General features: G+C 44.3%; 1 protein-coding gene across 2 annotated transcripts in view; it reads right to left on the bottom strand.

Annotated features, from left to right (window-relative positions):
• Positions 1–19081, bottom strand: part of LOC143821115 (ubiquitin-conjugating enzyme E2 E1) — a 68620-nt gene extending 49539 nt beyond the window's left edge. Inside the window, exons 1-3 of one of the 2 annotated variants that reach the window (XM_077304751.1) lie at positions 18851–19081; positions 17375–17463; positions 16006–16056 (exon numbers count right to left, since the gene is read on the bottom strand). In XM_077304751.1, coding sequence (XP_077160866.1) covers positions 16006–16056; positions 17375–17463; positions 18851–19066 — 356 coding nt within the window. In that variant the 5' untranslated portion in view covers positions 19067–19081. Of the gene's footprint in view, positions 1–16005; positions 16057–17374; positions 17554–18850 lie in introns of both variants that reach the window. The other variant, XM_077304752.1, reaches the window with a different exon arrangement.
• Positions 19082–26960: the final 7879 nt, after the last annotated feature.

Genomic DNA, 26960 nt, shown 5'->3' with positions numbered 1-26960 from the left:
GTGCTTGGATCTCTAATGTTAGAAAGTGGTGGACAAGAATGTTTCAGTTCATCAATATATGGAGATGCCTAAACCAGGAACTAAGAAGCTTTCCATGTTCCCAGTGTGCCTTTAGTTCTGCAGTAGGGGGGGGAAACTGTAAAATACATTAGTGCTGAAGCAGGCAGGATAGCATGAAAGGGATAAAGCAGGATGGGGTACATGAGGACCAGGAGTCATGAGTAAAGGTATCCCCTGTGCAAGCACCGAGTCATGTCTGACCCTTGGGGTGACGCCCTCTAGCGTTTTCATGGCAGACTCAATACGGGGTGGTTTGCCAGTGCCTTCCCCAGTCATTACCGCTTATCCCCCAGCAAGCTGGGTACTCATTTTACCGACCTCGGAAGGATGGAAGGCTGAGTCAACCTTGAGCCGGCTGCTGGGATTGAACTCCCAACCTCATGGGCAGACAGCTCCAGACAGCATATCGCTGCCTTACCACTCTGCGCCACAAGAGGCTCATTACTCATGAGGAGTCATGAGTACTGCTGGCCAAAATGTTAACTAAAATACTTTGGTAATTTCAAAGTAGCTCACAGACAAAACAAAACTCACCAAGCACCTAGGTGCCCCCCCCCCTCTCTCTCTCTCACATACACACACAAACACACCCTGCCTATTTTCAAACATGCTCAGATTTACACCAGTTTTCTCCTCAACTTACATATATAAACGAAGACATCAGCTTATGAGGCAGCTTCCACCCATGTATTCACGGTTGTTAATTAAAGTGCACTGACAAGGAGAGAGCCTTGGCCTTCCTCCTGCAAGAGTCCAGCAGCAGAAAGGGAATCAGAATCTCAATGCTCTGCACATACCTGACTCTGTTTGAAGGGTGAGAGAGAGAAGAACTCGTGAACAGAGCTCTTCCCCCTCACCCACCCAAAACTCATTCAAGAGAGTTATTAGAAATCATGCCTGTGAACTGAAGCCTGCTGTTAAACTCTTAAATCTGCAAAGCAGAATCCACACAACTGTTGTGCTTTTAAATGGACATTCTTTTAATCCAACCGACCTAATTCTTCCCACTGAACAACGAAGGATGTAGCAATGATACAGAGATGAAGGGAGAAAGATTAAGCTAACGGACATCTTATTATTATTATAAGAAGAAGAGTTGGTTCTTATATGTCACTTTTCTCTACCCGAAGGAGTCTCAAAGCAGCCTACAGTCGCCTTCCCTTTCCTCTCCCCACAACAGACACCCTGTGAGGTGGGTGAGGCTGAGAGAGCCCTGATATCACTGCTTGGTCAGAACAGTTTTATCAGTGCCGTGGCGAGCCCAAGGTCACCCAGCTGGCTGCATGTGGGAAAGTATCCAGAGCAAAAGTAATGCAGATGTCAACACACACAGTATTTTGATAACCCTGGTGTACAAACCTTCTACAAGTGACTGCACACTGTAGGACTTTACAGTAAAGACTGAATAAAGTCCTCCCATTATATACTTTGAATAGGTAGCAGCTGTCACAAAAGACAGCAAGGCTTTAATTACCTAAATGTGCTTATGAATCCAAAGGTTAAACTTAACTTTGTTGGTATTACTCAACATTTAAATGAGTTGAACGTTTTTACCTTCTTTTTTTGTACAAATGCACATACAAAATGAAGTCCTGGCACAGGATATGAGACAAGGAGAATTCATCCAAACGGTGCAACAGCTGCCAACTGGGCATACTACAGAGGCTAGCAGGCAGGTATGTTTTGATGCATTGCCCTGTGCTAAGAAGCTGGCAGTTAGATGTGAAAGCTGCATAGTCCTGACTGGTGCCACAACTATAGAATCATAAAAGTTGGAAGGGGCCATACAGGCCTGCTCAACGCAGGATCAGCCCAAAGCATCTTAAAGCATCCAACCTTTGCTTGAAGACTGCCAGTGAAGGGGAGCTCACCATCCCCTTAGGCAGCCTATTCCACTGCTGAAGTACTCTGACTGTGAACATTTTTTTCCTGATATCTAGCCTATATTGTTGTACTTGTAGTTGAAACCCATTACTGCGTGTCTTTTCCTCTGCAGCCAACAGGAACAGCATCCTGCCCTCCTCCAAGTGACAACCTTTCAAATACTTAAAGAGGGCTATCATGTCCCCTCTCAACCTCCTTTTCTCCAGGCTGAACATTCTCAAGTCCCTCAACCTATCTTCATAGGGCTTGGTCCCTTGGCCCCAGATCATCCTCGTCGCTCTCCTCTGTAAGAGATGGGTAGGGAAGCCCCAATAACTATGGACCACAGAGACCCAATATGCTGCACTGCAGAATCCATGTCCTGATATAAGCCCTGTGCAAAGGTGGCTGGGGGACTCAGAGGAATGATTGTAAACTCTTGACCTCACCAGTACTGTATTTCAGACTATCTCCATTAAACCAGAATTCTAAAACTTTATCACACAAAAAATATCAAAGAAAAAAATGAGAACAAAATGTGAACCATCTAATGTGAAATAAGACATCCACTGGTGGTCATCATCAGCCTCCAGCTGTAAGTCTTGGGAAGAAGAGGAGCATTCCCTCAAGTAACAATCAATCAGTGAAAAACCCTTTCATAGAGCATTCCAGGCAAGAGATGAACAGAGCTGGTTTGCCATTGCCCTATTAGACCCAACCTAGATAGTGCAGACAAACCCGACCCAATCAGATCTTGGAAGCTAAGCAGGGTCAGCCCTGGTGACCACTTGGAAGGGCGACCTCCAAGGAATACCAGGGTCAGCATGTGGAGGCAGTCAATGGTAAACCACCTCCAATCATCTCCTCTCTGGCAGCCAGACAATCTTAGGATCTCCTGGCTATCTATTACACACATGCCACGTGATAAATAAATTTCCTTCCTTCCATCTTTCATCCAAATACTAACTATGGCCAACCCTGCTTAATTTCCAAGCTCTTATGTTCTTGGGCTACTTGGGGAAGTCTGTTGCAAAAAAACCTCTTTCCAGCAGCAACGGAGTACTAAGGAATGCCAAGGCAGAACCTAAATCAACTCACACATAATGCATACATAATGCAAAGCAACAAGAAGATGAAATGTTCGAGCAGCTAGATCAAAATATACACTTCCCGAGGAAGCAGAGATTAGAGATCTGTACAAGTCCAACTTTGAATAGAGCCGTTTCACTAGAAGTCTAACAATAGCAAAAAGGGGAAGGGGGATGACATTCCCCTCTGCACAGCATGTCAGTTGTTAAAAGGAACTAATTTTGTATTTTCTATGGTTTGAATGTTCCATCCTTTAAAAATCCATGACATGAACAGCATTACTGCTGGGAAGAAAGACAGGGTAAAATATGAATGCTCTCATAATTAAATATATATGTGGGATAAATAAACATGATGGCTGATTTATACCCAGATTGCGGAGAAAATAATTTATGTTCATGCATACACACATATATATTGTTCATTAGATGGATCAGAAACCTCTGATTAAATGACCTCTTGTGGTACACTATAATATTGACATAATTACTTTTATGACCACATCCATTTTAGCATCCTTTCAAAGTGATCTCTATCTAAGCACTCCTTTAATTAAACATATTGCCATTTTCCCTCTGTTTATAAGGCATTTTTCAGGACCACTTGAAATATGATGAATTTTCTATACGATAGCTCTCCCATTTAAGAGGTCAGCATACAAACCACATTTTTGAAAAATTATATGGGGATCTCTGCATGTGACAAGCTACAAGTAGTTTGCATAGCTATTCCTACATAGAGCAGCAAATTTAGGTAGAAACATGATGTTCTTGCACAGGCCAGAGTTCAATCTTTTTTCTGAAGTGTGAAACCTCAAATGGGGACCTCAAGCATACCCCCATCAATCAAACAATAATCTTGCACCAAGCTGGTCTGTAAATCCAAAACCAGTATTCAAGGACTTTTACAATGTAAAATGTTGTGCACCATTATCATAGTGATGTGTTTCTAGTACACATTCCTTACTTGAGCATGGTGAAGAGCTAATCAAGAAACGTACCCTCTTGAGAAATCATTTTGGGGCTTCTAAATCTATTTCCTTGGTATCAGAAATCAGTGCAGCCTGCTGGAAGAATATTAGAAGCTCTGTTTTCTATTTGCCTTTTTATTACTATTAAACTAAACAGTATTTGTAAACTGCACCATTCAGATTGCCATGACAGAAAGTCCACAGCACTTAAAGAATGCAACTAAAGCACCAAAACCATCTAGCCCCCAAGGGAAGCTGCAATTAAGAAAAAGCTGCATCTATTGCTGACAGGACTTAAGAGTCACTGATGTGGCATTTTTGCCATTACCGTTGGTTATTTCTTCTTTCCTGCTGCCTATGAAATCTCGACACAGAACGAAACATTGGGGTTACCTGAAGGTTTCTTCTCTTCAGTGGGGCAAAGTTATCCAAGATTAGGCTATGCCTCTGCTCACTCAGGTAAAACTATTCAAATTCAAATGAATTGGATGGCCTTTATCTGGATGACCAAGGGATGGCCTTCCAGTATTTAGACAAGCTCCTTCATGAAACATGGCAGCCCTGATGACCATACATGCTGAATTTGTCCCACACATTGGATACATATCTAAAGAGAGAATACACGCTTTTCCACAGTCTGCGTATTCGTTTGGTTGCATAGGTTTCTTGGGTGGGAAGAGGAAGATTTCACCCCACTGAACAGAAGAGACCTTCAGGAAAGACTAATGGTTCATTCTACTTCAGTGGGGGAAGCCATCCAAGGATGGTTTACCATGCCCCAGCTAAGCTCCCCAGAGTGGGCAAACAGACTATGGCCAGCAGGCACCATCTCTTAGTCGTAGACTTGCTGGAGGACTCTTCGTCTAAAACCCACCTCCTCCATCTTATAATGCTTCACAAAAGTTGGCAGCGAAGACCAAGTTGTTGCCTTGCAAATCTCTTCCACTGGGGGTCTTGCTGTGAAGGTAGCATATGTCTCCGCTACCCTGATGGAGTGTGCTGTCCCACCAGATGGAGGATGCCATCCCCGCACTTCATATGCTTTGCAGATACAGAGCTTCAGCCAGCACGAATGGTGGACTTTGATACTATTCCCAAACTCTGAATGCTAAGGGAGACAAAGAGCACATCTACGAATAGGCACTGTTCTCTTCAAGCAGATCTGCAGGGCTCTGCGCATGTCCAAAATATGCCATTCCTTCTCTATGTGATTCGTCTGTCTAGGATAGAAGGATGGCAGGATGATACTCTGGCTTCTGTAGAAGGCCAAGTTCACCATGGGGAAGAAAGAAGGATCAGTGTAAAGTGTCACTGAATCCTTCTGGAAAAGACTCAGTTCCTTCCTGGCTGACAGCACAGTGATCTCTGAGGTCACTGCCACAAGGAAAGTGATCTTCCAGCGGTTCAAACAGTGGTTGTGACAAGGTTTTTAGCACCGTATAAAGCTTTGATGAGAGAAAATGGTGCTGGATCAGAGGTGCCACCTCTGGGGGAGAACTGGGTATCTGATTGTAGCCAGAAGCTTAGGCAGAATCTGCTGGAAAAGCTCTGGGCTAAACAACGTGGTCTTTTGCCTCTGACAGATCTCCCTTCTCTTTGTCAGAGTAAAGGTCCAGGAAAGGCATCCCAAACTTGGACTGACCAGCTACCAAATCAACATCCAGTTCCTCCTCCCCTTCCCCCCACTTCTCCCAAACTGGGCTGTGGGAATGGAGTGGAAGCCAGTGGGCTGGCCTGAGTGGTAGCCTTGGACAATTTGGGTGGAGGTGGTGGGTATCCCCTCCCCTGAATGTTCTGATTTCAATTCTCTGTGGGGCACCTGTTGCACAAGCTCCTCCAATCTCTCAGCCTGTCCAGCTGGAGGTGAGGGTGGGGAATGGCCATAGCTCCAGGAACCACCCCTGGTCCTTGGCAGAAAAACCCTGAGCCCTGCAACCATGTAGGAGTATGACAGATGCCCCCCCTTGGGAACAATGCCCCATATGTCTATGGGGTCCCCAGTTCCAACCCTGGTAGGGAGGTTGCTCCAACATCTTCAGCCCCAATCCCAGAGCCTGTGGGAATCTGTGCCCTGGCAGCTGAATGAATCCCAGGTCTGTAAAGGGTGCATCAAAATTGGTATTGGGGCAGGAAATCCCGTGTGGCAACTGACACATAGGGATAGGATGGACTCAGCATGGGCGCTGAGAACCTCTTGGGTACTGGGTAAGGAAGGCCCTGTTAGGGTGATGGCCTTTTCGAGAATCAGGTCCTCAGGGGCCACCATGTTGTGGGTTAAGGGCGCTGCCATGATGACAGGCAGAATTGATGCCATTGCCACCACTGCAGTGGCCAAGGGGGCTGCCATCTTGGGAGGCGAACTGAGCGGTGAGGAAAAAGCGGGCACTGTCATTACATGGTTGATCAAGTTGTCTGCCTTGTTTTGCTTGATTTTGGTTTTTGCTGAGGCCATGGAGTTTCTGGCCTTTGTGGCCACCTTGCTGGAAGTCTCAGGCTGGTTGTCAAGGGCATCCTTCTTCATCTTTGGAGCAGATCTTCCATCCACAGCAAAGGTAAATTATTATTCCTTTCTCCACTTCCTTTCCTGCCGGCGCCACTGTCTTCCTGCCGCCCGCTGGGGGGCACTGCCAGCAGCAGCTGCACAGTGCCACGCCAAGGGGGAACCCCAGCCTTGGCGGCCGCTGGAAAACACTAAAGGTGAGCTGGTGGTAGAGTGGCAGGGCAGCCCCCAAGGCAGCAGCCAGGGAGGAGAACGAGGAGGAGCCACGGCCCAGTACTGACTGATCCATGGACCTGTACCGGTCTCAGGACCGGGGGTTGGGGACCACAGAACAGCAGCACTTGTTCTTTCACGAATGACAAAGAAAATCCCAGCACTATCTCAGTCGCCTTTTGCCTTTAAGGAAGGGACTCAGAAAAACTCAGTGCCACCCTCTCCATTTGCCAGCTCACACTGCTGGCAGGCAGTGTGAGCTGGCAAATGGAAAGGCAGCCCCACAGACGGCAATGCAGTAGGCCATGTGCAGGACTGAGATTCAGTGAACAGTATAATCTTGTACCATCAAGAACCCACAGAGATTAAATGGTGAAATTCTTCAGCCTTCATTCAAACTACTAACTGGGCTCCGGTAAAGTTGCACACAGCCTTGATAAAACAGATTCTCCTCCATCAAAGCTGTCAACAGGTTGTTTTTTTTTACCACTCAGTGGGGCAAAAGAACACTAGGAGGCGGGCAGTTTTGACTAGGAGAAGAGTACATAAGGCTTAAATACCCGCTCCTCACTGCCAAGCAGACGGTCAGCCCTCAATTGCTGTGTTTTAAGGTGTGTTTTTTAAATTGGATGATCAATCACAGGTCTCCCGCTTAATCTACAGTTTGGACCCCTTATAAAACAGATTTTAAGCTGGACATTGTAGTTTAAAAAATGATTGTTTTCTAATTGTCTTTCACCCACAAAACACATTTTTGCATCATTTCAAGGGTTCTGCTACTCATATGAAGTACATTATTTATGTTTTATGCTGTTGTTAGGTGCGAAGTCGTGTCCGACCTATCGCGACCCCATGGACAATGATCCTCCAGGCCTTCCTGTCCTCTACCATTCCCCGGAGTCCATTTAAGTTTGCAATGTTTTATGTACAATATATAAATAAATAAAATAATTCTATTTATCCATTTATCCCTTTGGCCCAGGAAACATCCCAAATTTTTAGATAAGCAGAGCTAGGTAAACAAGAGCACTGTTTGCATATGATTATCCAGACATAAGGCTATCCAGATAAGACATTCTACTGTATCCAGTACTCTGTACACATAACGTAATGTTAAAATATATATACAGCAGTGCAAGCGTTATTAGAAAAAGAGTTGCCAATGGGCCATGAAGATGAAAGTTAAAATGTAAAATTAAGTGGTGTATGGAAATTTCAAAGCCCAATTCTTTGCCAGAACAATGCACTTCCTACAATAGCTCCCAAGATCCGACATCTTCATATTTGGCAGGCAAGCCTGCACAGCACTCAATTCATTAGGGAATACCAAACAAAAATCACTACAGAATCAACTAGTTAATGCCACATGATCTAAGAGAACCCTGTCATTTGCATGCCTTCAGTTTTTAAAAGGGAACCAACTATTGTAAAGAATTATGGAGCTCCTGAAAATATAGCATAAGGTCTTTTCGTTCCTCCTCTGACTGGGGATGTGGCAACTTTGCATGTGTAAAGTATATATTCTACTATCAAGTGACGGCCTCTCAGCAGAAGGACATTCCCTAAGACCTGTAGATGCAGATTCGAGAAGTCTCCTAGAATCCTGAAAATCTCATGTTTAGCTCACTCGCTACAGATCTCAGCTGGATAATGCAACAACAACAAAAAAAGGTAAGGGAGGAGAAGTAAAGAGGTACATAAAAGACTCAATTCTTTCAATGTATCACTGGATGTATGTAAGGATTTCTAAATTGTTTCCTGCCAAGGCTTACCTGACCCCCATCCCAATTCCCAATGATATGGCAACGCCATTTGTTGATTCCACCTTCCTGGCTCAAGTGTTGGATGACAGAGATGATTCTGGTTTTGAATTGAACAAATCAGCCCAAAGTCCACATTGCTTATCCCTGTATTACTAATTATTTTGAAATAAGCATGTTTTTAAGGCAACAGTATTTTTGATCTGATTAGCCAAAGGCTTTGCTAGGTACAGTCAGAAACTACCAAGATCTATCTGGCTCCAAGACCGATTGCTCACATCTGTTAAAGTCTCACATTAGTTTGCACTTTATTTTCAAGAAGAAATCGGTTTTCTCCCTTGAAACATATGTGAGGACAAAATGAGACAAAATCCATTAGGAGTTTTATATAACGTATAAGTGATAAGTGATTTTGGCAACACCAGTAAGTCCATGAAGTTTCTTCCCAACCCTGCAGCAGAAAATACGAGGGGAAATCGTAACCTTCTAAGAACTGAAATTATCTAACTTATGAAGCAAATTGGACACTATAATTAAACATGAAAGAATTAATTAATAGCAGATTAAAAGTGGGGCTTTTAAATAATACCCATGATGATGACACTGTAAGAAAGAAAACTGAGCCCTATGTGCAAACCTTCCTTCAAGGAATATAACTGACAGTTTAATGTCCGTTTCCCTCAATTAGATTTAACAGTGTTTCCCTTAAAAAACAAAACAAAAAAAAAAACTCTAATATTTTCTAATCTTCATTTTGATATCTTTTGATATGTTTTTTAAAATTATGATAAAAATGCTGGTTAAAGAATAGAACAAATTAGATTTAAGCTCTTGTGATCAACTAAAACCAATAAAAATTTTCATATGAAGCACACCTTAGGAACACAATGTGCAGTATTTGCAGTTCCAAATAGGTAAGGATTTTCAATTAATACATGTTAATACAGTATTATCATGTCAGTACAGAACTGACAAAAACAGAAAGCCTACACCAGCAAAATGAACTTTGCATTCACAAACGCCTCTTTCAAGCCAGCAAACAAAGAGAAGAAAACCCAGAACTCATCTTGGTTTAACAGCTGCAGAGTATTCTTGCATTATGCAGGAGTTAGAAAACAGAGCCATTTACAATGTTTGCTCAGGCAATAACTGCTTAAAGAACACATGATGTCTAGGGATATAAAAACAGGTACTATACTTTTAAACATCAGATTTAAAAACACACACACACACACACACATGTATATGCATATAGTTCCAGCAATGTCAAGGGGACTTTATGTGCATAAGCGTTGAAAGAATCAGGGCCTCAGGGCTTGTATTAATTAAAATCTGAAAGTAAGAGTTCAGGGCGATTGTCTCAGATGAAGTGGGGGCAGGGGGGAAATACACCCAGAATTCCTTCCTGCACAACTTCGAGGGCAATTCCCTACTTCAATTTCTATAAAAGATTCTATTTGTTTCCAACAAAGAAGTATTATATATTGCTTCACAAAGAGACGCTAAAATTTCTTTAACCTTTTTTTTTAATGTGGAAAATATTGTGGGTCTTTGGGGAGTAATGTAATGGCATCCTCCCCCCCACAAAAAAATATCTGATGAGACTATCTACATGTAGTCCAAAATACATGCATGCTCAAAGGTGGCATTAAGAGATCATACATAACCCCGATTAAGAGAAACTGTGTATAATTCTAGCTCACTGCTTGCTTTAACACCTTGCTCTTTCCATATCCTTTCCGGCAAGGAAAATCTGAATTAAAAGCAAATCTTGGTTACTTGGAATATATGAATGCAGGCATGCAAGTTGGCCACAGTTTGGTTTAGAATTCCAGTTTTGGGGAGGGGAGGGGCTAACTTCAGTTAACACACATGCCTTCATTCCTACCTCACAGGTAACTGGTGTTAATGTTTAACTCTGCTTAAGAAAGAAGGAGAAAGAGAGAGGCATGTACATGCATCCAGCAGTTTCTCCTCTCATCTGTGCTTAGGTGCCATGTCTGTACACAGCTGGAGGCTTTAAAATCCAAATTTTACTCCTATTAGTTTTTTCTAACAAAAAAATCCAGTCTAAATCACAGGTTTTGATACTGCCCCGACAAACGTCAACCCAGCTTTAAAAATCTATGCTTAAATTAATAAGGCAAAACCTCAGATACTAAGCTTGAGTTATTTCTCTCGGTCCTAGAATATGGTCTTTTGAATGGAGGATTTCTCTTAAGGCTTATGAATGCCATTATTTTTAAGCACCGTAATAGACCAAAAAATAAAATAAAAACATGTTGCCTACTTTGGATAAATATGTTCAAACAACGCTCTTAAATAAATTTAATTTTGTATTACTAAGCACTTCAAAACAGATGTATTAGAATTCCAACGGGCCTTTCCATTGATTAGCCAATATGATCCCCCTTTCAGCATTAACACTCACCTAGTTGTTAAAATGTGCACTTAACCCTCTTGTTACAATTGCCATAGCCAAAGTAATTTCATAAAGAGAAAAATGTAGCCCATTCTTCCATGGCAACTCTTTTGCAAGTATCAAGTTATAGATCAAAATGTGCAGGAAGCATACAAAGCCAGGAAAATGACACTTAAAAGAACATAACATTGCAAAAAATATATAAATAAATGATTTTTAAAATGCTCCCATCAACAGTGACAGGCCAAAAATTTTATCCACTGAGAAATGATTTGCTCTTTCTTAACTATAGTTGCATAAAAATCTGGAGCAGAACTGTTCCTTGCTGAGCAGAAGTCTGCTTTCCTTTTTCATACCCATTTGTTGCATGTTCATTCTGCTGTGCTTTAATTGTTATGCATACAAGTCCGTGGAGTCAGGGCAATTTCTAGACTCGGTTCCCATACCCAAAGTGCACCGGGTCAACAAAGAAAAGTGCTTTCTGTCAACATCTGGAGCATTTCAAGCCAAGATTCAATTCCAGACCATAAAACGAGACTGGTGAAACCTGATCCCCCCGAAAAGAACTGCTATGTGAACAGGGGGATTGCTACAATAACCATCAAGATCCTTATCACCGACAGAACAGAGGGAAGGGGGGGGGAGGAAGGTGACTGCAACTTTATGAAAAAGGTGAAAAAAACAACCAAAAACAGATGCAATATTTTACCACCAAGCCGTCCATTCACTCCGTAACATCAAACATATACACTTGGTTGGTCCTAATAAAGATATTACATGGATTGTGTGTGTTACTTTTTGGATTTCGCTTTTGGTCCAAGCAACATCTTACAGCCAGTGGCCGCTTGCAAAAGCATTATATCATTTCTGAAAGCTCCCTGCATTTGTGTAGTGACATCACACTGACCTGCATTACACTTGATCATCTGCCGGTGGCAGTTTTGGAGCAGATGAAGGAAACAAGCTGAAACTTAATCCCAACCAAACAGAGGTGGAGGGGAAGGCCCTGTTAGGAATGGGATTGCACTCTCCCTAACGGAGAGGACTGCAGCTTGGGAAGCTCCTGGGTCCGGGTCTCCTGTTGGGCTAAACAGGTGGCAGCAGCAGTTAAGATCCTTTTCACCAGCTTCAGCTGATGAGCCAGCTGTGGTCCTTCCTGAGAGGAAGAGATCTTGGATTACAGAAATGGGCTGTGCGTGGGGCTGCCCTTGAGGTCTGTCTGGAAGCTACAATTGGTACAGACCTGCCAGAGAACTGAGTGGACTGGGTCATAGGGATCATATTATACCAGACTTGTTCCACCTACACTGGCATCCAGCTTCTTCTGGACCTGAGAACAACGTACCTTAAGGACTACCTTCTCCCATGTAAACCTACCTGCTCACCCTGGTCTTTCTTGGAGGCCCTGCTTCAGTTGTTCCTGCCATCTGAAGCTAGACTGTGGGGACCTAAGGAAGAGCCTTCTTTGTCATGGCACCAAAATATTGGAACTCCCTTTCCAAGGAGACTTTTTGGCCTCCTTCTATCAGTGACTTTTGCTACCAGGTAAAGACCTTTTCCTTTCTCTGGCATACCCTCAATACTAGCATATATGCTATATATTTACTGCTATATATTTACTGCTATATATTTACTGCTATATACTTAAGAATTTTAAAATGCATTTCATAACTTTAACTGTATAGAAATGTTTTAATGTTTTTACATTCAGTACCTTGTGGACCGATTAGGTAGAAAGGCGGCACAGAAAAGCTTTAAATAAATAAAAATATTACCCTTTCCCCTCTTTATTGCAAATATACCCAGACAGAGTTCTCCGCTGTAGGAAAGACAGTAACTGAACGAGGCACATTTTAAAAAAAAAAGATGTCTGCTCACAGAAACAGTGTGATAATGCACTTCAGCGGTATCCTTTGTACTGAACAGCTCCAGCTTTTAAAAAATTATCATTTGAATAAAAAATGACTGTTTCCCACATCAACTGTGATCATAGGTGTTAGATTTAAAAAGGCATTCTTAGCATCACTTGTGAAAGCAACCTAGGGGAAGATTGTTTTATAGAGGACCTCCTTAAGTCAACACAAACAACAATCCATGTTTTTCCGAGCAGAACCAAGACAAAATACAGGCAGACGGTTCAGTGGCAGTGCTCAGACTTGGCCTGGAGGCAAAACAGATCAAGCAGAGAGGGAAGGAGCAGGACCATATGGGGCCATAGTGCACTTTAAAGTGTCTACTGGAGAAGGCAATTAGAGGAATTAAAAAGCATGTGAAAAAAATTAAACTTGCTGTCCCCTATCGCTAATAATATTTGAAGTGTGTAAACTCCGTGTTGTACCAACAGTGCTGGGGTGAAATGGCACCCCATTCTGTCTTTCAAAAGACAGGCACCAGCAGCCACCACAAAGGAGCTTGTGCCCTCTCTCTGGAAAATCTGATTCCACAACACAAGAATCACTGGACAGTGACACTGAAATCTTTGCCATCAACATCAGTGAAGAGCAGGCTTTACGAAACTCTGAGAGAAGAAAGCAAAGTATGCCTCTTACTTACAGCTAGCCAAGAAAAACCTTCCCTGCCTTTGAATGAGAACAGCGTAAGGCCCTACATGCTAGAAAGAAATGGTTTGGGGAGGTGAATGGCCCATACATTGCTGTTTTTAATAGGTAGCATCCTTTCCCAGGTCTCTACTGAACAGCTTGATCTCCGCTGACTATAATGAATGTTAGCAAAACACAGGCCATTTTCACAAATGACTTCTTTGTGGTATTTTCACACACAAAAAAATCATCTTTAAAAAATTGCTGCACCTGTCATTTTAAAGTAATATCTACACTCGCTGGAACATACATTTGATTAATTAGTTCTTTCATTTATTAAAAATGTTGTTATCCTGCCCTGTGGCTATAAATTCTCTTCTCATTCTACTGCACATGAAAAAATGCAAAGTTTCACATAAAGGTGCTTTTAGTGAACGTGTGCACAAGGAAACACTTCCAGGAGTACCATGCAGCTTAGTTCTAATAAGACATCATCAACATATTCACAAAACTCATTGAACAGAGCTACGTTTTAAAATGTCCCTTTGTAATTCAGTCCATGAATATAAACGCTCTGACACTATTGCACTTACAATCTGCCCCAAACTTCTAGATGCATTCTCTTCTCTCCCCCATACCACCATTGTCATAGGAACAAATCAAGGCTAGAATACCTGTTTCAAGTTCAATAGTATTCGAGTAATAAGCTTGGAAGGAAGAAAAACAACATTCTGTCCGCTTATACCCTCCAAAGTGCAAAACTCCCCTGATCACTGGCTTAAAGTGCGTGTAGTGTGAACCAATTTCCACTCCTCAAAAAGCTTAAGCAAAGCAAACATCTATGCATGTGTCTTGGAGTTTATAATTCCCCAGTGGACTGCACTAGTGAAATAAGAAACCACATCTATAGTCATTATATTCTGACAAGGCTAGCATAGCCTTAGAAAATACCAAGTTCATATACAAGCTGTTTGGAGAGAAAGACAACAGTTGTAAGATTATTAGGATGCCTTGGACATACATTTTGATCCAGATTAGAGTGGGAGGTGGGGGCTGAGAATCATTAAGAACAATGCAATGCTGGGATTTAGAGCCCATACAATGAGTTTGTACCCACTATCAATTAAAACTGTACGACCTCTCAATAACACAACAAAACCATTTGTCAGGCATATTTCTCTCTTATCAAACACTATCTACTAAAAACCTTAATATGTCCATTGTCAGTTGCTTCCTCTCTTTTATCCAGGCATCAGCCACCAATAATGTTGCTGATCCTTCGCAATAGGACGGAAAAGGTGTTTAGCTGATCCTGTCAAACAAACGGTGACCCTTCCCTAAGCTTAGACCTCTCCCTCTTCTCCTTGCTTCTCCCTATTAGTTTTTTAAAAAAGAAAATGTAGCTCTGCATGTGTATGTGCTAGATCTGTTAAAAAGGAAAAACCACTAATTGCGGGTAGAGGTGATGTTGTCTAATCTAAATGTTTTTAAAGACAGGCATTTCCGTTCCACTACTATCACCATTAACAGCAACTGTTTTCAAAACTGGTATTAGCAGCAGGGACAGATTCAAAGGAATATAAGGATTTATTTGGAAACAGTGCTCAGTTCTGATAAACTGCTGAAAACTACTCTTTCCTATTTAATTAATAGGGCCACCCAAGGATCTGAGCATGCTTCTATCCCACACCTAAAGATACCAAGGGTTGCAAAAGCAAAGCGATACCCTACAGACAAACAGCTTAACAGGTACTTTCAAAAAGTGTTTAAATCTTTTAAGTACCCAGCTCAAACATGCATTTTATTAAATACAACAACACCTTCCCGGATGTGCTTTTTACAAAGCTCGAATCCCACTCCTTCAACATTCAATATCGTTCCAAGCAGAGACACCAGCACAAATGAAAGAGTTATTTTACTTGTCTTTTCAAACTTGGATGCAAGACATAGTAGTGCTGCAAAGAGTTCTCAAAACAAGGGAAAACATGACAGGAAGATGCAATTTCAATAACCAATCAGCAACAAAAATGCACAAGATAGTCAAGTGTGATAACACACAATACAATCAAACCCCAATGTAATTCTTTTGAAACAATAACAAATTAGCAAAAACAAGGTGAGCATTCACATCAAGAGACACACAATTTTATATCTTTCAAGCATCCAAACTGTCTTGGGCAATCATTCCTTTGCTTCACTCAAATCCAAAGGACTGTTCAAAACATTTTTTTTAAAACCCAAATGCACTCTTCATTTACTATGATGTTGTGGTGCCTGTTAACTCCTGCATCTTCCTGGCACCACTGAGCTAAAGATGACCCAAGACAGGTATCACTACACTCCGCATTCCCCCACAAGCTGCAGCCACTTGCCAGCAGTGAACACACACTCGGAGCTGGGACATAACAGCACATACCTTTTTTAACCTACTATTATCAGCAAGTCACAGGAGATGTAGGGCAGTGGGAACCACATATTCATGGCAATACACTATTTAGCTCTGAGAACCAATACAATGAAACATACCGAGACCATCTGGAGAGGGGCAGCATACAAATTGAAGTATAAATAAATAAATAAATAAATACCTGCAGTTGGGAGGTGGATCTAAGGTGATGTCAGCCAACTCCTTTTGAATCCTACAGCAATAAATCGATAGGGAAGGTAAGGAATTTCATGCAATCTCAGGGTAAACACTCTTTATTATTTCCTTAGACAACATGCATAGAAACTTTGTGGATTTACACATTTCTTCTTTACCTCTGAGAGATGGGCCAGTGAACATTTTCTAAACTCAATGATCTTTGCAACAACCCTTTGATAATTATTATGTCCACTTCATAGATGAGGAGCAAGAGGCTAAGGGATACTGTTTGCCTCCTAATCAACTAATAAATCCAGTCCTTGGACCTATATCTTCCAAGTCCAAAATACCATCCACAAGAATGTACTGGTTTCTCACAGAGACCCTGTGTGTCCGTGGAGGGAGGACATTCGGACTGATCACTTTAATGCCATCATAGGAATGAAGGCAGAATAGTATGGACAGATCTTTTCTTGTTAACCACTATGACAAAAACCAAAGCATCAATGAAATCAGTAACAAAATTCCCATTGATTTTTATAACTTAAGAGGTTATTGGCAGGCTATGTTTGAATAAGTAGCTGCAAAGCATTCCCTCTAGTTGATTTCCCTTCCTTAACAGGTGACAAAGAGTCATTAACGGCCAATACCAGAATCAGCCCTTACTCCTTCTGGATATTTCTAATAAAAGCTCTGCCCCTCTTTACTCCTTCTGCATGATAGTAACATCAATGGGAGCACATCAGAGAGTTCAAGATCTGTCAGGTAACTTAATGAAAATACTGACAAAACACCAGTCACAGTAAGAGACACAAGACATGAGGTTAGTATAGGTACAGCAAAGATTTGTGGTCACAATTTATACAGATGATTGCAGCAGAAATGCTTCGTATGAAACTTTGAAAGCAAGAGATACTGAGAGAGATGATGTCACACCAGTTCTGCTTTGACACCCCTCCCCAAGTGCACACAATTAAATTAAAAAAAAAACAAAATAAAATTCCCAGGGAAGACCAGCATTTCACATCTATAATCAGATGACCTGAAAGCAGCTTAATTAATTCTTCCAGCATCTACTGTAAAGAAAACAGAGGAAGAAATGAAGTGATTTGCCCAAGGCCATGCAGTCAGTCAGCAGCAAAGCAAGAATTCAGGAAAGAGATTCTTGGTTCCAAGACACAAGCTCTGAACTCTGGCTACAAATGTCGGTGATATGGATTGTAGCAAGACTTGAATGGAAAAATAATGCATATTAGAAGAGGTGAGAAAGCTTATGTTGGACAAGAGTGCACCAAGGGATGTGGTAAAGGAAAACCATAACAAGCATTTAGTTATAGTCAGGGAATGCAGTTTCTGCTTAAAGATAATCTCACCTCTTGGCGCTGGTGGAGAGGAGCTTGGAGTTTTTACTCATGCTGACTTTACTTTCCTTCTTCTTAGGTGTGCTTGTCTCTTTCTCGGTCTGTTGGTTGGAGGATGAAGATGAGGAAGAGCTGGTGCTAGCCCTCGAATCGTCATCCGACATAGCTACCCCCCACTACGCACCCCAAACCTGGAGAGGAGACACCACAGGGAATGGGAAAGGATACAGAGATTTTTAACAGGACAGGGAACCTAACAGCCAAAGGGGCTTTGGGCTCTACCTCTTTGGAGAGGGTTTCTTCTCCCCTTGGGGGCTTTGGGAGAGGATCAAACAGCTTTGAAAAGAAGAAATCAACATTCCCAGTACCATTTAGTGCTAGCTTCATCTCTGGAAATGGGGGAGGGGGAGGGAGAGGGAGAGAGCAAGAGGAGGGGATCAGGAAGCTCACAAAAATTTAAGAGGAGGCGAAATGATTAAGGAGTCTAAGTAAATTCCTTAAAGGTCTTCCCCCTACATTTAAACACCATACCAATCATCCCCTTCCCAAACAGATTCCCAAGAAAAGGGGGCCTAAAGCAGAGCAGAGATCAGTGCCTCTGGAAGAGTAAATATTGGTGAAACAGAATCAGTGCCTCAAGATTAGGGGAGGAAGGGATTCCGTTAAGGGAGGGGGGCTTGTAGTAGGGGAGGATTACCAGAAACTGGGGAGGGGGCGGAAGAATGCCTAAAGAGATTAGAGGGGAAACTGGGAACCACAGGAAGTGAAAAATTGGGAGGGGGGAGAATAATACTTTTTCAGAAGGCGCATAATCAGTGAATGCTAATTCGGGGAGGGGGGGGTGCCCAGAAAAGGAAAAGCAGAGGAAAAAGGGATCCAGGGGCGGGGGAGGCAAGAGGGCTCACGAGCTGTCGGGGGATCATTTGTGGACGTGAGGAGGCGAGGATTTCCCACTAAGATTACAGCTTTCCCCGGGGGTGGAATGTGAGAGCGGCCAGTCCCCAAGGGAGAGACCTGCCCCCCTGCTTCTTCCCGCCCTACTTCTGCGGGGGGGGGTGCTCTTTAAACTGCCACTCTTCCCCCCCCCCCCCCGCAATGCCTACCCCCTCCACACTATCTTTTGCCTCCCCTCTAAGGCAGGATCCGAGCAAGGAACGATCTGCCCATCCAGGCACCCTCCTGCCAACGCTGTCCTCCCCCATCTTAGCTTGGAAGAAAGGGGTAGGGGGGGGGGGGTCGCGAGAGCTGACAGCCCCAGACTGGAGCTCCCCGTTTCCTTGTTTCTCTGCCTCTTCCCCACCCCCCGTCTCCTTCGCTAACCCGGGCTCTCCCTCTCTCTCTCTCTCCCCCCCCCCCCCATCTCTCGCTTTCCCGGGCCAGCCCCAAGGCCCCCCCTCGGCCGCCCTTCCCCGTCTCCCCTCAGCGCCCTCCTGGGCCGAGGGGGAAAGGGGGGTGCGGCGGCGGCGATGGGGCGCCCCTTCCCCATACCTCTCCCTTTGTGTCTGGCTGCTCCTCCTCGGTGCGGCTGGGCCTGGCCACTCGTGTCTCTCTCGCTGGGAGAGAAGCGGAAGTGCTGCAACAGCAACTATTAAACAGGCAATGGCTTCCCTGCCTGCCTCTGCCTCTGCCTCTGCCGCCCCCCCCCCCGCCAAACAAGGGAGGGAGCCCGCCCGCCCGCCCGCCGGTGTCACACACGCCGCGCATGGGGAGAGGCACACGGACACACACAGGGCCCCCTCGCCACGGGCACAGGGGAAACTTTGGCCACGGGCCGGGGCGCCCAAGGGGGGCTTCTGCTCAGACCTCCCCCCCCTTTCTCCCCCTGTGCCCTCAGGAGGGATCTGTGGGGAGGGGATGATGGGGGGAGGGGAGAAGCGCCTGAGGGAAGCCCTCGATGCGACTGGGGGGGGGGGGACGGCGCCTTCGACGACTCGGCTGTTCAGAGGCATCTCCGACAAACATCCTAGCGTCGGGCCGTCCCCCTCGAAAAAATGAGGGGTGCGTCTTTGGGGGTGGGGTGGGCGAGGATGGGGAAAGGCGTCCTTGCAGAGTCCCCACGTTGGAAGATCCCCAAACGCTGCCCCCCTTCCCCCCCTCCTTTTCCCTTCACATCGGGCAGAGATCATCCAAGGTGGGAACTGAGAAACACGTGTCGCTGACTGCGGGCCAGCAGGTCTCCCCCCCCCCCTTTCACTCGGGCTCTCCTGCGGGGCGGCAACCACCTGTCCGCCCAGCTCCGGAGGCTCCAAGCAGAGCAGACTTCGGGGAGCTGGCTGCAGTCCTCGAGCAAAAGGGGCCTGCCCGCCTGCCCTGACAGAAGGATCTGCACTGGAGCCAGGGACTTTCACTTGTCCAAGGCAGCTAGGGCCACTTTTGACATTCCCACAAGTTTTCCCTCCTAGGGCTTTAGCTTTACTCTGGTCTCTCCCAGCCCCCACTCCCATCCCTATCGCCCCCGCCCTTTCTCTCAGTGTCATCCTGACTGTCAGGGTTGCTAAAGGAGGTCGCAATCCAGCAAGTGGGGCCAGGCTGTGAGTTCTGGAATCTTTGCTTCAAAAGAGGAATGCGAAGGAATGTGATGGGGTTGTGGGAAGTCTATTAGAAATTCTAAGTGTGGTACTATAGACAAGCATTTGCTCATGTCAGCATCACGTCCGTTTCTTTTACCTGCTTTAGCTTTGCATTTTGTCCCCATTAACTTCTGAGTTGTCCTATGCAATGATGCAGGGTTCTTTTGTTCCTTGCGTGACATCACTGGCAGACAATGGGGAGGGCCGTGATGTCACCAGTCCCATTCACAATTCCTGCAGGAAGACTCCTAAACTTGGCAGCACACCGAAGGAAAATCTGTTTTTATTTTTAAATGTATTAGTAATCCAGGAGCTAATCAGTGCGCCAGAAAAAAGTTTCTTTCCTTTCTCCTCTAAACTGTTGCAGCGGACCTATTGGTGTATAGTTGAAAAAAGCAATTACAACTAGCAAAAGTTCCTGTCATTCTGATGGGCTGCAGCCTCTTATCGGTGCAGGCTTATCTTTTCTGGGTGGGTGTAAGACCAAAAGGGGGGACTTGTCCTGTAAAAAAATTGACCAAGTTTATCTGGAGGGAGCAACTGGCCATAAAGGGAGGTAGCTTCATCAGGGGAGGGGAAGAAGGCACCCTATTTCACTTAGTGACGCTGAGTAAAGCCCTTCAAAGCCAGCTTGCCACTGGGTAAGTAAGCCACGCAGAATGACAGATGGTGGCCAGGTTGTACCACAAGAAAGGGGATTATGGGGAGAAAGTACCCTCCTTCCCCTGATATGAACTGCTCTCCTCTATTTTGCTTCAAGGGTATAAAGCCTGTTTTGGAAGGAAAGATGTCTTCCTTTCTCCCATTTATCTTGCAGCCAAGACTGTTCCTTTGTAGGTGGCATGAAGGCATACCAGTCACAAACAGAAAGGGGAGTACGGTTTCAGTCAATCATCCATGGGCCGGCTTGGTATAACAGTGGCATGCTTAAAGAACTGGAGAATGAGCTTTACCAGAAACACAGGGTAACCAAGGGATGAACACTGAGTATTGGTGTTTATACATATAGCCACAGTTATAATCAGAGAAGTCTGTAGACAGAATCCTGAGGGGATCACATACACAGAGAGACACTATGCAAGTTTCTTAAGACATTCCCCCCCTTTAGCTGTGGAAGCTGTGATCTGAAGTCGAAGACTTGTGGGGGAGGTGGAAAATGGTTTCTTAATCCAGCAGTTTTTCCAATGAAATTCTCCCCCTGTCATTTTTCACCCCCACAGGGGAAAAAATATGAGTATGTGTCTCTTTTCTACTAGAGTGGAAGGAAGGCCATAGGGAGAATTTTTAGCTGAGAAATTTCCAGAGGAAAAAGCTTAAGTCCTTTCCCTTAGTGCAAGTTATCAATTTCATATTGTTGCATTTTGTGCAAATGGGCAAAAAATTCTGCCCACAAACTATGTGCAAGTGTAACATTTGTGTTTTACCCTATTTGGCTATGGGCAGGATTGATTATGTGTGAAGATAGATTTCACATGCAGATGAATATCAGGTAGTTAAGCAGCTGAGTGTATTATATGCAGGTTAGGGGTGGCCGGTGCAATTCCCTAGGTGGAATATATCCAGTAGAGTAGTGCTGATCAGGTCAACAGCTGTGTGCAAGAGATTCCTGTGGCATGCAATTTGCTCAGCATGCTTTCCTTATGCATTGAGCAAAGCCATCTCTAATGTTAGGCCACTGAATCCAAAAGAGATACAGCAAGTCAATTTGATCATCCGTTAACATTGTATAACATGGTCACTTATGTTGGTCTGTGCAAGTGTGGCTGAGGCTCTCTCTTGCTGTATGGTGTTCTTCTCTTTAAACCCATAAATGTACCTGCAAATAAACATTTACCTGGGAATAAGACCCATTGAACTAATAGGACCTATTTCCAATTAAACATACACAAGAATCAGAATAATATAATTGGAAGGGATCTCCTGGGTCATCTAGTCCAACCCCCTGCACTATTCAGGACACTCACAACTAGGCTTGCGTGCTTTGGTGGTCTTGACGGCCATTCAAGACTGAGGTGGCCAACGCCGCAGCATGGGGGGGGGGAAGAGTGGTGGTGGCAGGCTAGTTGGTGTATGCACGCAGGTGCCCGGTTGCATGACACCACCAGTGCTGCCCCTCCCCCCACACTGTGGCACTGGCTGCCTCGGGCTTGAATGGCTGCCGAAGCAGCCAAAGGGCACAAGCCTACACACAATCCTATCACTCATCCACTGTAACCTGCCAGCCCCTTGAACTTTCACAGAATCAGCCTCTCTGTCAGGTGGCTATCCGTCCTTTGTTTAAAAATTTCCAAAGATGGAGAACCCACCACCTCCCGAGGAAGCCTGATCCACTGAGAAACTGCTCTAACTGTCAGGAACTTCTTCCTGGTGTTTAGATGGAATTTCTTTTGAATTAATTTCATCCCATTCGTTCTGGTCTGTCCCACTGGGGCAAGAGAGAACAACTCTGCTCCATTCTCTATATGGCAGCCTTTTAAATACTTGAAGATGGTTATCAGATCCCCTTTTAGTCGCCTCCTCTCCAGGCTAAACAGACCAAGCTCCCCCAACCTTTCCTCAAAGGTCTTGGTCTCCAAACCCCTCACCATCTTTGTTGCCCTCCTCTGGACATGCTCCAGTTTGTCTACAGCTCTCTGCAACTGTGGTGAAAGGGAAGGCAAATGTAAGCCTCTCTGAGTCTCCTTCGGGTAGAGAAAAGCGGCATATAAGAACCAACTCTTCTTGTTATAAACAAACAACCAAAGTGCTAGCACTTTTATATAATGTTGCACCAATTCCTACCAATTTCAGGACTTGGGAGAGCCCTTGCCTCACAGTGATAGTGTTTTACTCTGGTGAGTACCACCACAAAAAAGCCTTGTTTAAACCAACATTTATTGCCAGGTCTAAAATCACAGATAAATGAATGGTACATCATGATAAAATATGAAATATAGGATCCTTCTGTGTTACATAATCTCTGTTACCCAGCAGGGGAGACACCAGGATGAAATTGGTCTCATTTGGAGTGGGGGTGGTAACCTGACAGTGAAGAGGGATATGGTAGTTGCTGACTGATGAACAAAGTGTGTACCATAAACAAGGGCACACAAATAGCATTGCTTTGTGTTCCCTGGTTTTCTCTTTCACATCGCTCTAGATCAAGCAGTTTTGTGAGCCAGAATCAACGTTAACCAGAAATAAATGGGCCATATTGTAAGAGTATGAGATCACCAAGCCCCGCCCAATATCCCGTGAAATACCATCTCATTACTATCTCATTCCATAAATAACTTGCAAAGTGCAGGTGTGTGCCACAGAGTTATGAAAGGAAGCAGCAAATCTTAGGAAAGCTGCCAGAAAGTGCTGATCCCTGGGCTAGGAGGGCTCCCCCCTCCCTTTAAAAGGTCAACAACAAAGGAAGCCCAGTTGTGAATAGAAGATAAAGAAGAACTAGTTTTTGATATCCCGCTTTCCACTACTCAAAGGAGGTCCAAAGAAGTCTACAAACACCTTCCCCTTCCTCTCCCCTCAACACAACCCTGTGAAATAGGTGGTGCTGAGAGAACTGTAAGAGAACTGCTCTGCAAGAACAGCTCAAAGAGAACTGTGTCTAGCCCAATGTCATCGAGCTGGCTGTATGTGGAGGAGTGGGGAATCATACCAAATTCTCCAGTTTAGAGTCCATTGTTCTTAATTATATACCACCTGAATTTAAGTTATCCCATCTCTCTTGTAGTGCTTCGATGGCATCCAGCTCGCTGGACACTGCTAAATGGCTCCCGTTCAGTGCTGCAACCAACTGAAGGCCTAAAGTCCAGCGATGCCAGCTGAGTCATTAAACTGGGGTCTTTGCAGCAGGCCATGTGCTACTGGTGGCCCTCTATTTATTTGACATATCTCCTGCAGTTTTAGCAGCTAGGGGACTGAAAGTCAACAGACAGACCCTCCCCTAGCATGAAGATTTCCCCATTTCTAACTTGCAAAGCTGTATCATAGGATTATCTTGGCAAGCAAAGGTCAATGAAGTAAGTAAGAAATTTGGCCTTTTCTTAAACATGAAAACAAGTTAAAAAATGGCCACTGCAAAAACCTAGACATGTCACAATAACGATGGTGAAGAGATCAAATACATTCAAGAAGTCATTTTTCTTGGATCACAAATTGATGTGAGTGGTGACTGCAGTATTAAAATAAAACATTGAATTGCTCTGGGTCTATTAGGTCTATCATGTTTCCAATAGCCACTTCTGGCTGTGAATGTTGGACAATGAAAAAAGTCGGACAAGGGAAGAGTCGATTCATTTGAACTGTGGTGTTGGAGGAGGCTTCTGCGGGTTCCATGGACAGCAAAAGTCACAAACAAGGAAATACAACAGCACAAAGTCTGATATATCATTGGTAGGCAAAATCATGAAATTCCAGCTCACTTACTTTATCCATATCATGCGATACAACTCAATGGAGAAAGCAATTCTGCTAGGATTGGTCAGTGGAAAAAGGAAACCAGGGCAACAAAGATCATGATGGTTAAATGTGATCCGAATGGACACCAGCCAGAACACTGCATGGCTGCGGGAGGTGGTATGGGATCGTGGATCGTGGTGATGGCTGTGCCATGGGATCTCCAAGAGTCAGACTCAACTGAATGGCAAATCAGATGGAACCATGCTAGCAAATAAAGATGCTTGAAGGGGCCTGCTTGTAGATTTTCACAGCCATCCAAAGCAGAATTATACTTTTCTAAGCCCACTGACTTAATGGTTTTAGAAGGTTGTTAGTCTGCTCAGGATTTCATTGACAATTGGTCAATACAGCAGTGATCCCCAAACTTTTTATCACTGGGGACCAGTCAACGCTTGACAATTTTACTGAGGCCTGGGGGGGTAGTCTTTTGCCGAGGGACATCACTGCTGCCGCCTGAGCCCCTGCTCCACTTGCTTTCCCGCTGGTGCCCCTGACTTCCCACTGCCCACTGGGGGGGGGGGCTGCCAGCTGCAGCTGTGCAGTACCACGCTGAGGGGGAGCCCCAGCCATGGTGGCCGCCGGAGAGCACCAAAGGTGACCCGGTGGCAGAGTGGTAGGGCAGCCCCCGAGGCAGCAGCTAGGGAGGAGGATGAGGAGGAGCCGCGGCCCAGTACCAACTGATCCACAGACCGGTACCAGTCCCCGAACCGGGGGTTGGGGACAGCTGCAATACAGCATTAAATACTCAGTGGCAGACAACACGAGTTGAGCTGGGCCTGGAGTCTTGTTCAGCTCAACTGTCTCCCACATCTTATTCTCGCTCTTTGCTTGCCTTTTAAAACGACTGTTTTCTTATTGTACCCCATATACACCCACTTTGCTTTCCATGCATGTGTTCCTTGCAGCTTAATGGCCTGGCAGTTATCCAAGACAGGCTTTAACTTGCTCTGGTGATGTAGGATACCGGGAAAACTAGGCTTGTCTTTACACCTCTCAATGACAGGGATGCAGCTGTTTCAAAAGTTATTGTCAATGAACCACTTAAAAATATTGTGGTTGACACTGCTTCATGGCAAGAACAGAGTCAGGCAGAAACAAATGGGTTCTTCTAAATTTGCCATTTGTTTCTTTGTTGGGGTAATGTCGTTTTCCACATAGTATACTTGTATGTAAACAGAGGTCTGTGCTCCAGAATCAATTCTGGAATTTATTTTATTCAAAGGTGCCTGTCTTATAAATGTTTGGTTAACAAATTTGTTATATTGAAAGTACACATATGAAATTTTAATGGATGAAAGCATGTTTTATTTTAATAATGGCAAAACTCCACTTGAAAAGAAAGCAGAGATCTTTTAGATGTATGCATACCTGTATACTTCATATTAAACCACATTTATTAATTTAAAATGTGTTATCTGTAAGATATATCTCAGAATTAGCATATTAGCAATCCAGTGGGCATTGTGTATATATTGTGTATATATTGGGGGGAGGGTGTTGTTTGGGGATCTCTTGGTGCAGTCACAGTACTCTTGTATTATGAGATAATTGCTAATAAAGAGTTGAAAGATTCCAGTGCCTCCGTGTTTCTTGACCCATGGATCTGACAGATACCTTCAGTGTTTACCCAAACTTAAACTGTATGTCATAGTAGTCTTTTTAAATCTCTCTAAAGTCAGTCCTAAATATTTAGGACCCGCGGGACTTTGACAGCTACCGTCCAGTCTCACATGTTGCGTTTCTGGGTAAGGTAGTGGAGCTGGCCATAGCAGACCAGCTCCTAGTGTTCTTGGAAGAATCTTGGAAGGCCCGCAGGACATTCATCCAGCCTTGACCAGGGCCAGGGCTTTTTTGGCCCTGGCCCCAATATGGTGGAATGAGCTCCCTGAAGAGCTACAGGCCCTGTCGGAGTTGTCAGCTTTCCACAGGACCTGTAAGACAGAGCTCTTCCACCAGGCATATGGTTGAGGCCATGGCAGGGTCCCAGAGTTACCAACACAGGATCCCTTAGTGCTGGTTAGATCAGGACTCTCGCTCCACCTTAAAAGATGGCGATACATAAGTTCTAGTTCCCACCCACCCCAGAAGTTGGACAGGGGGTGGGTGGGAACTAGAACTTATGTATCGCCATCTTTTAAGGTCTTAATGTTAAGGTTTATCGCTTTTAAGAGTTTTTAGGGGTTCTACTGGTTTTTATTGTTTTATTGTAAACCGCTGTGACCTCAAATGGAGAGCAGCAGTATATAAGCCTGAAAATAAATAAATAAAATAAATAAGCAGGGGAGGGTCCAGTGATCAACATTACAGTTAGGGCTGCCAGTTGGTGGCTGGCGACTGGCAGGAGTCTGTGGAAGAGAGGATATGGGGGGGTACCACTGGCATGACGACATTACAACAGTTCAAGGGAAAACCTGGAAGTAATATCATGTCTTTCTAGGAATCATTGGAAACTCTAGAGTTTCCATGTTCCCGTTTCCCCAGCAATTCCTAGAGAAGCATATGTCACTTCTGGGTTTTCTCAGCAACGGATGTAATGTAGTCACGCCAACAGTGATTTTTAATTTTTTTCCTGCTGGCTGCTA

The sequence above is a fragment of the Paroedura picta genome, chromosome 11 (assembly GCF_049243985.1).
Source record: "Paroedura picta isolate Pp20150507F chromosome 11, Ppicta_v3.0, whole genome shotgun sequence".
Taxonomy (NCBI): domain Eukaryota; kingdom Metazoa; phylum Chordata; class Lepidosauria; order Squamata; family Gekkonidae; genus Paroedura; species Paroedura picta.
Note: the sequence above shows the minus strand (reverse complement) of the source record. Positions and strands in the feature narration are given on the sequence as shown.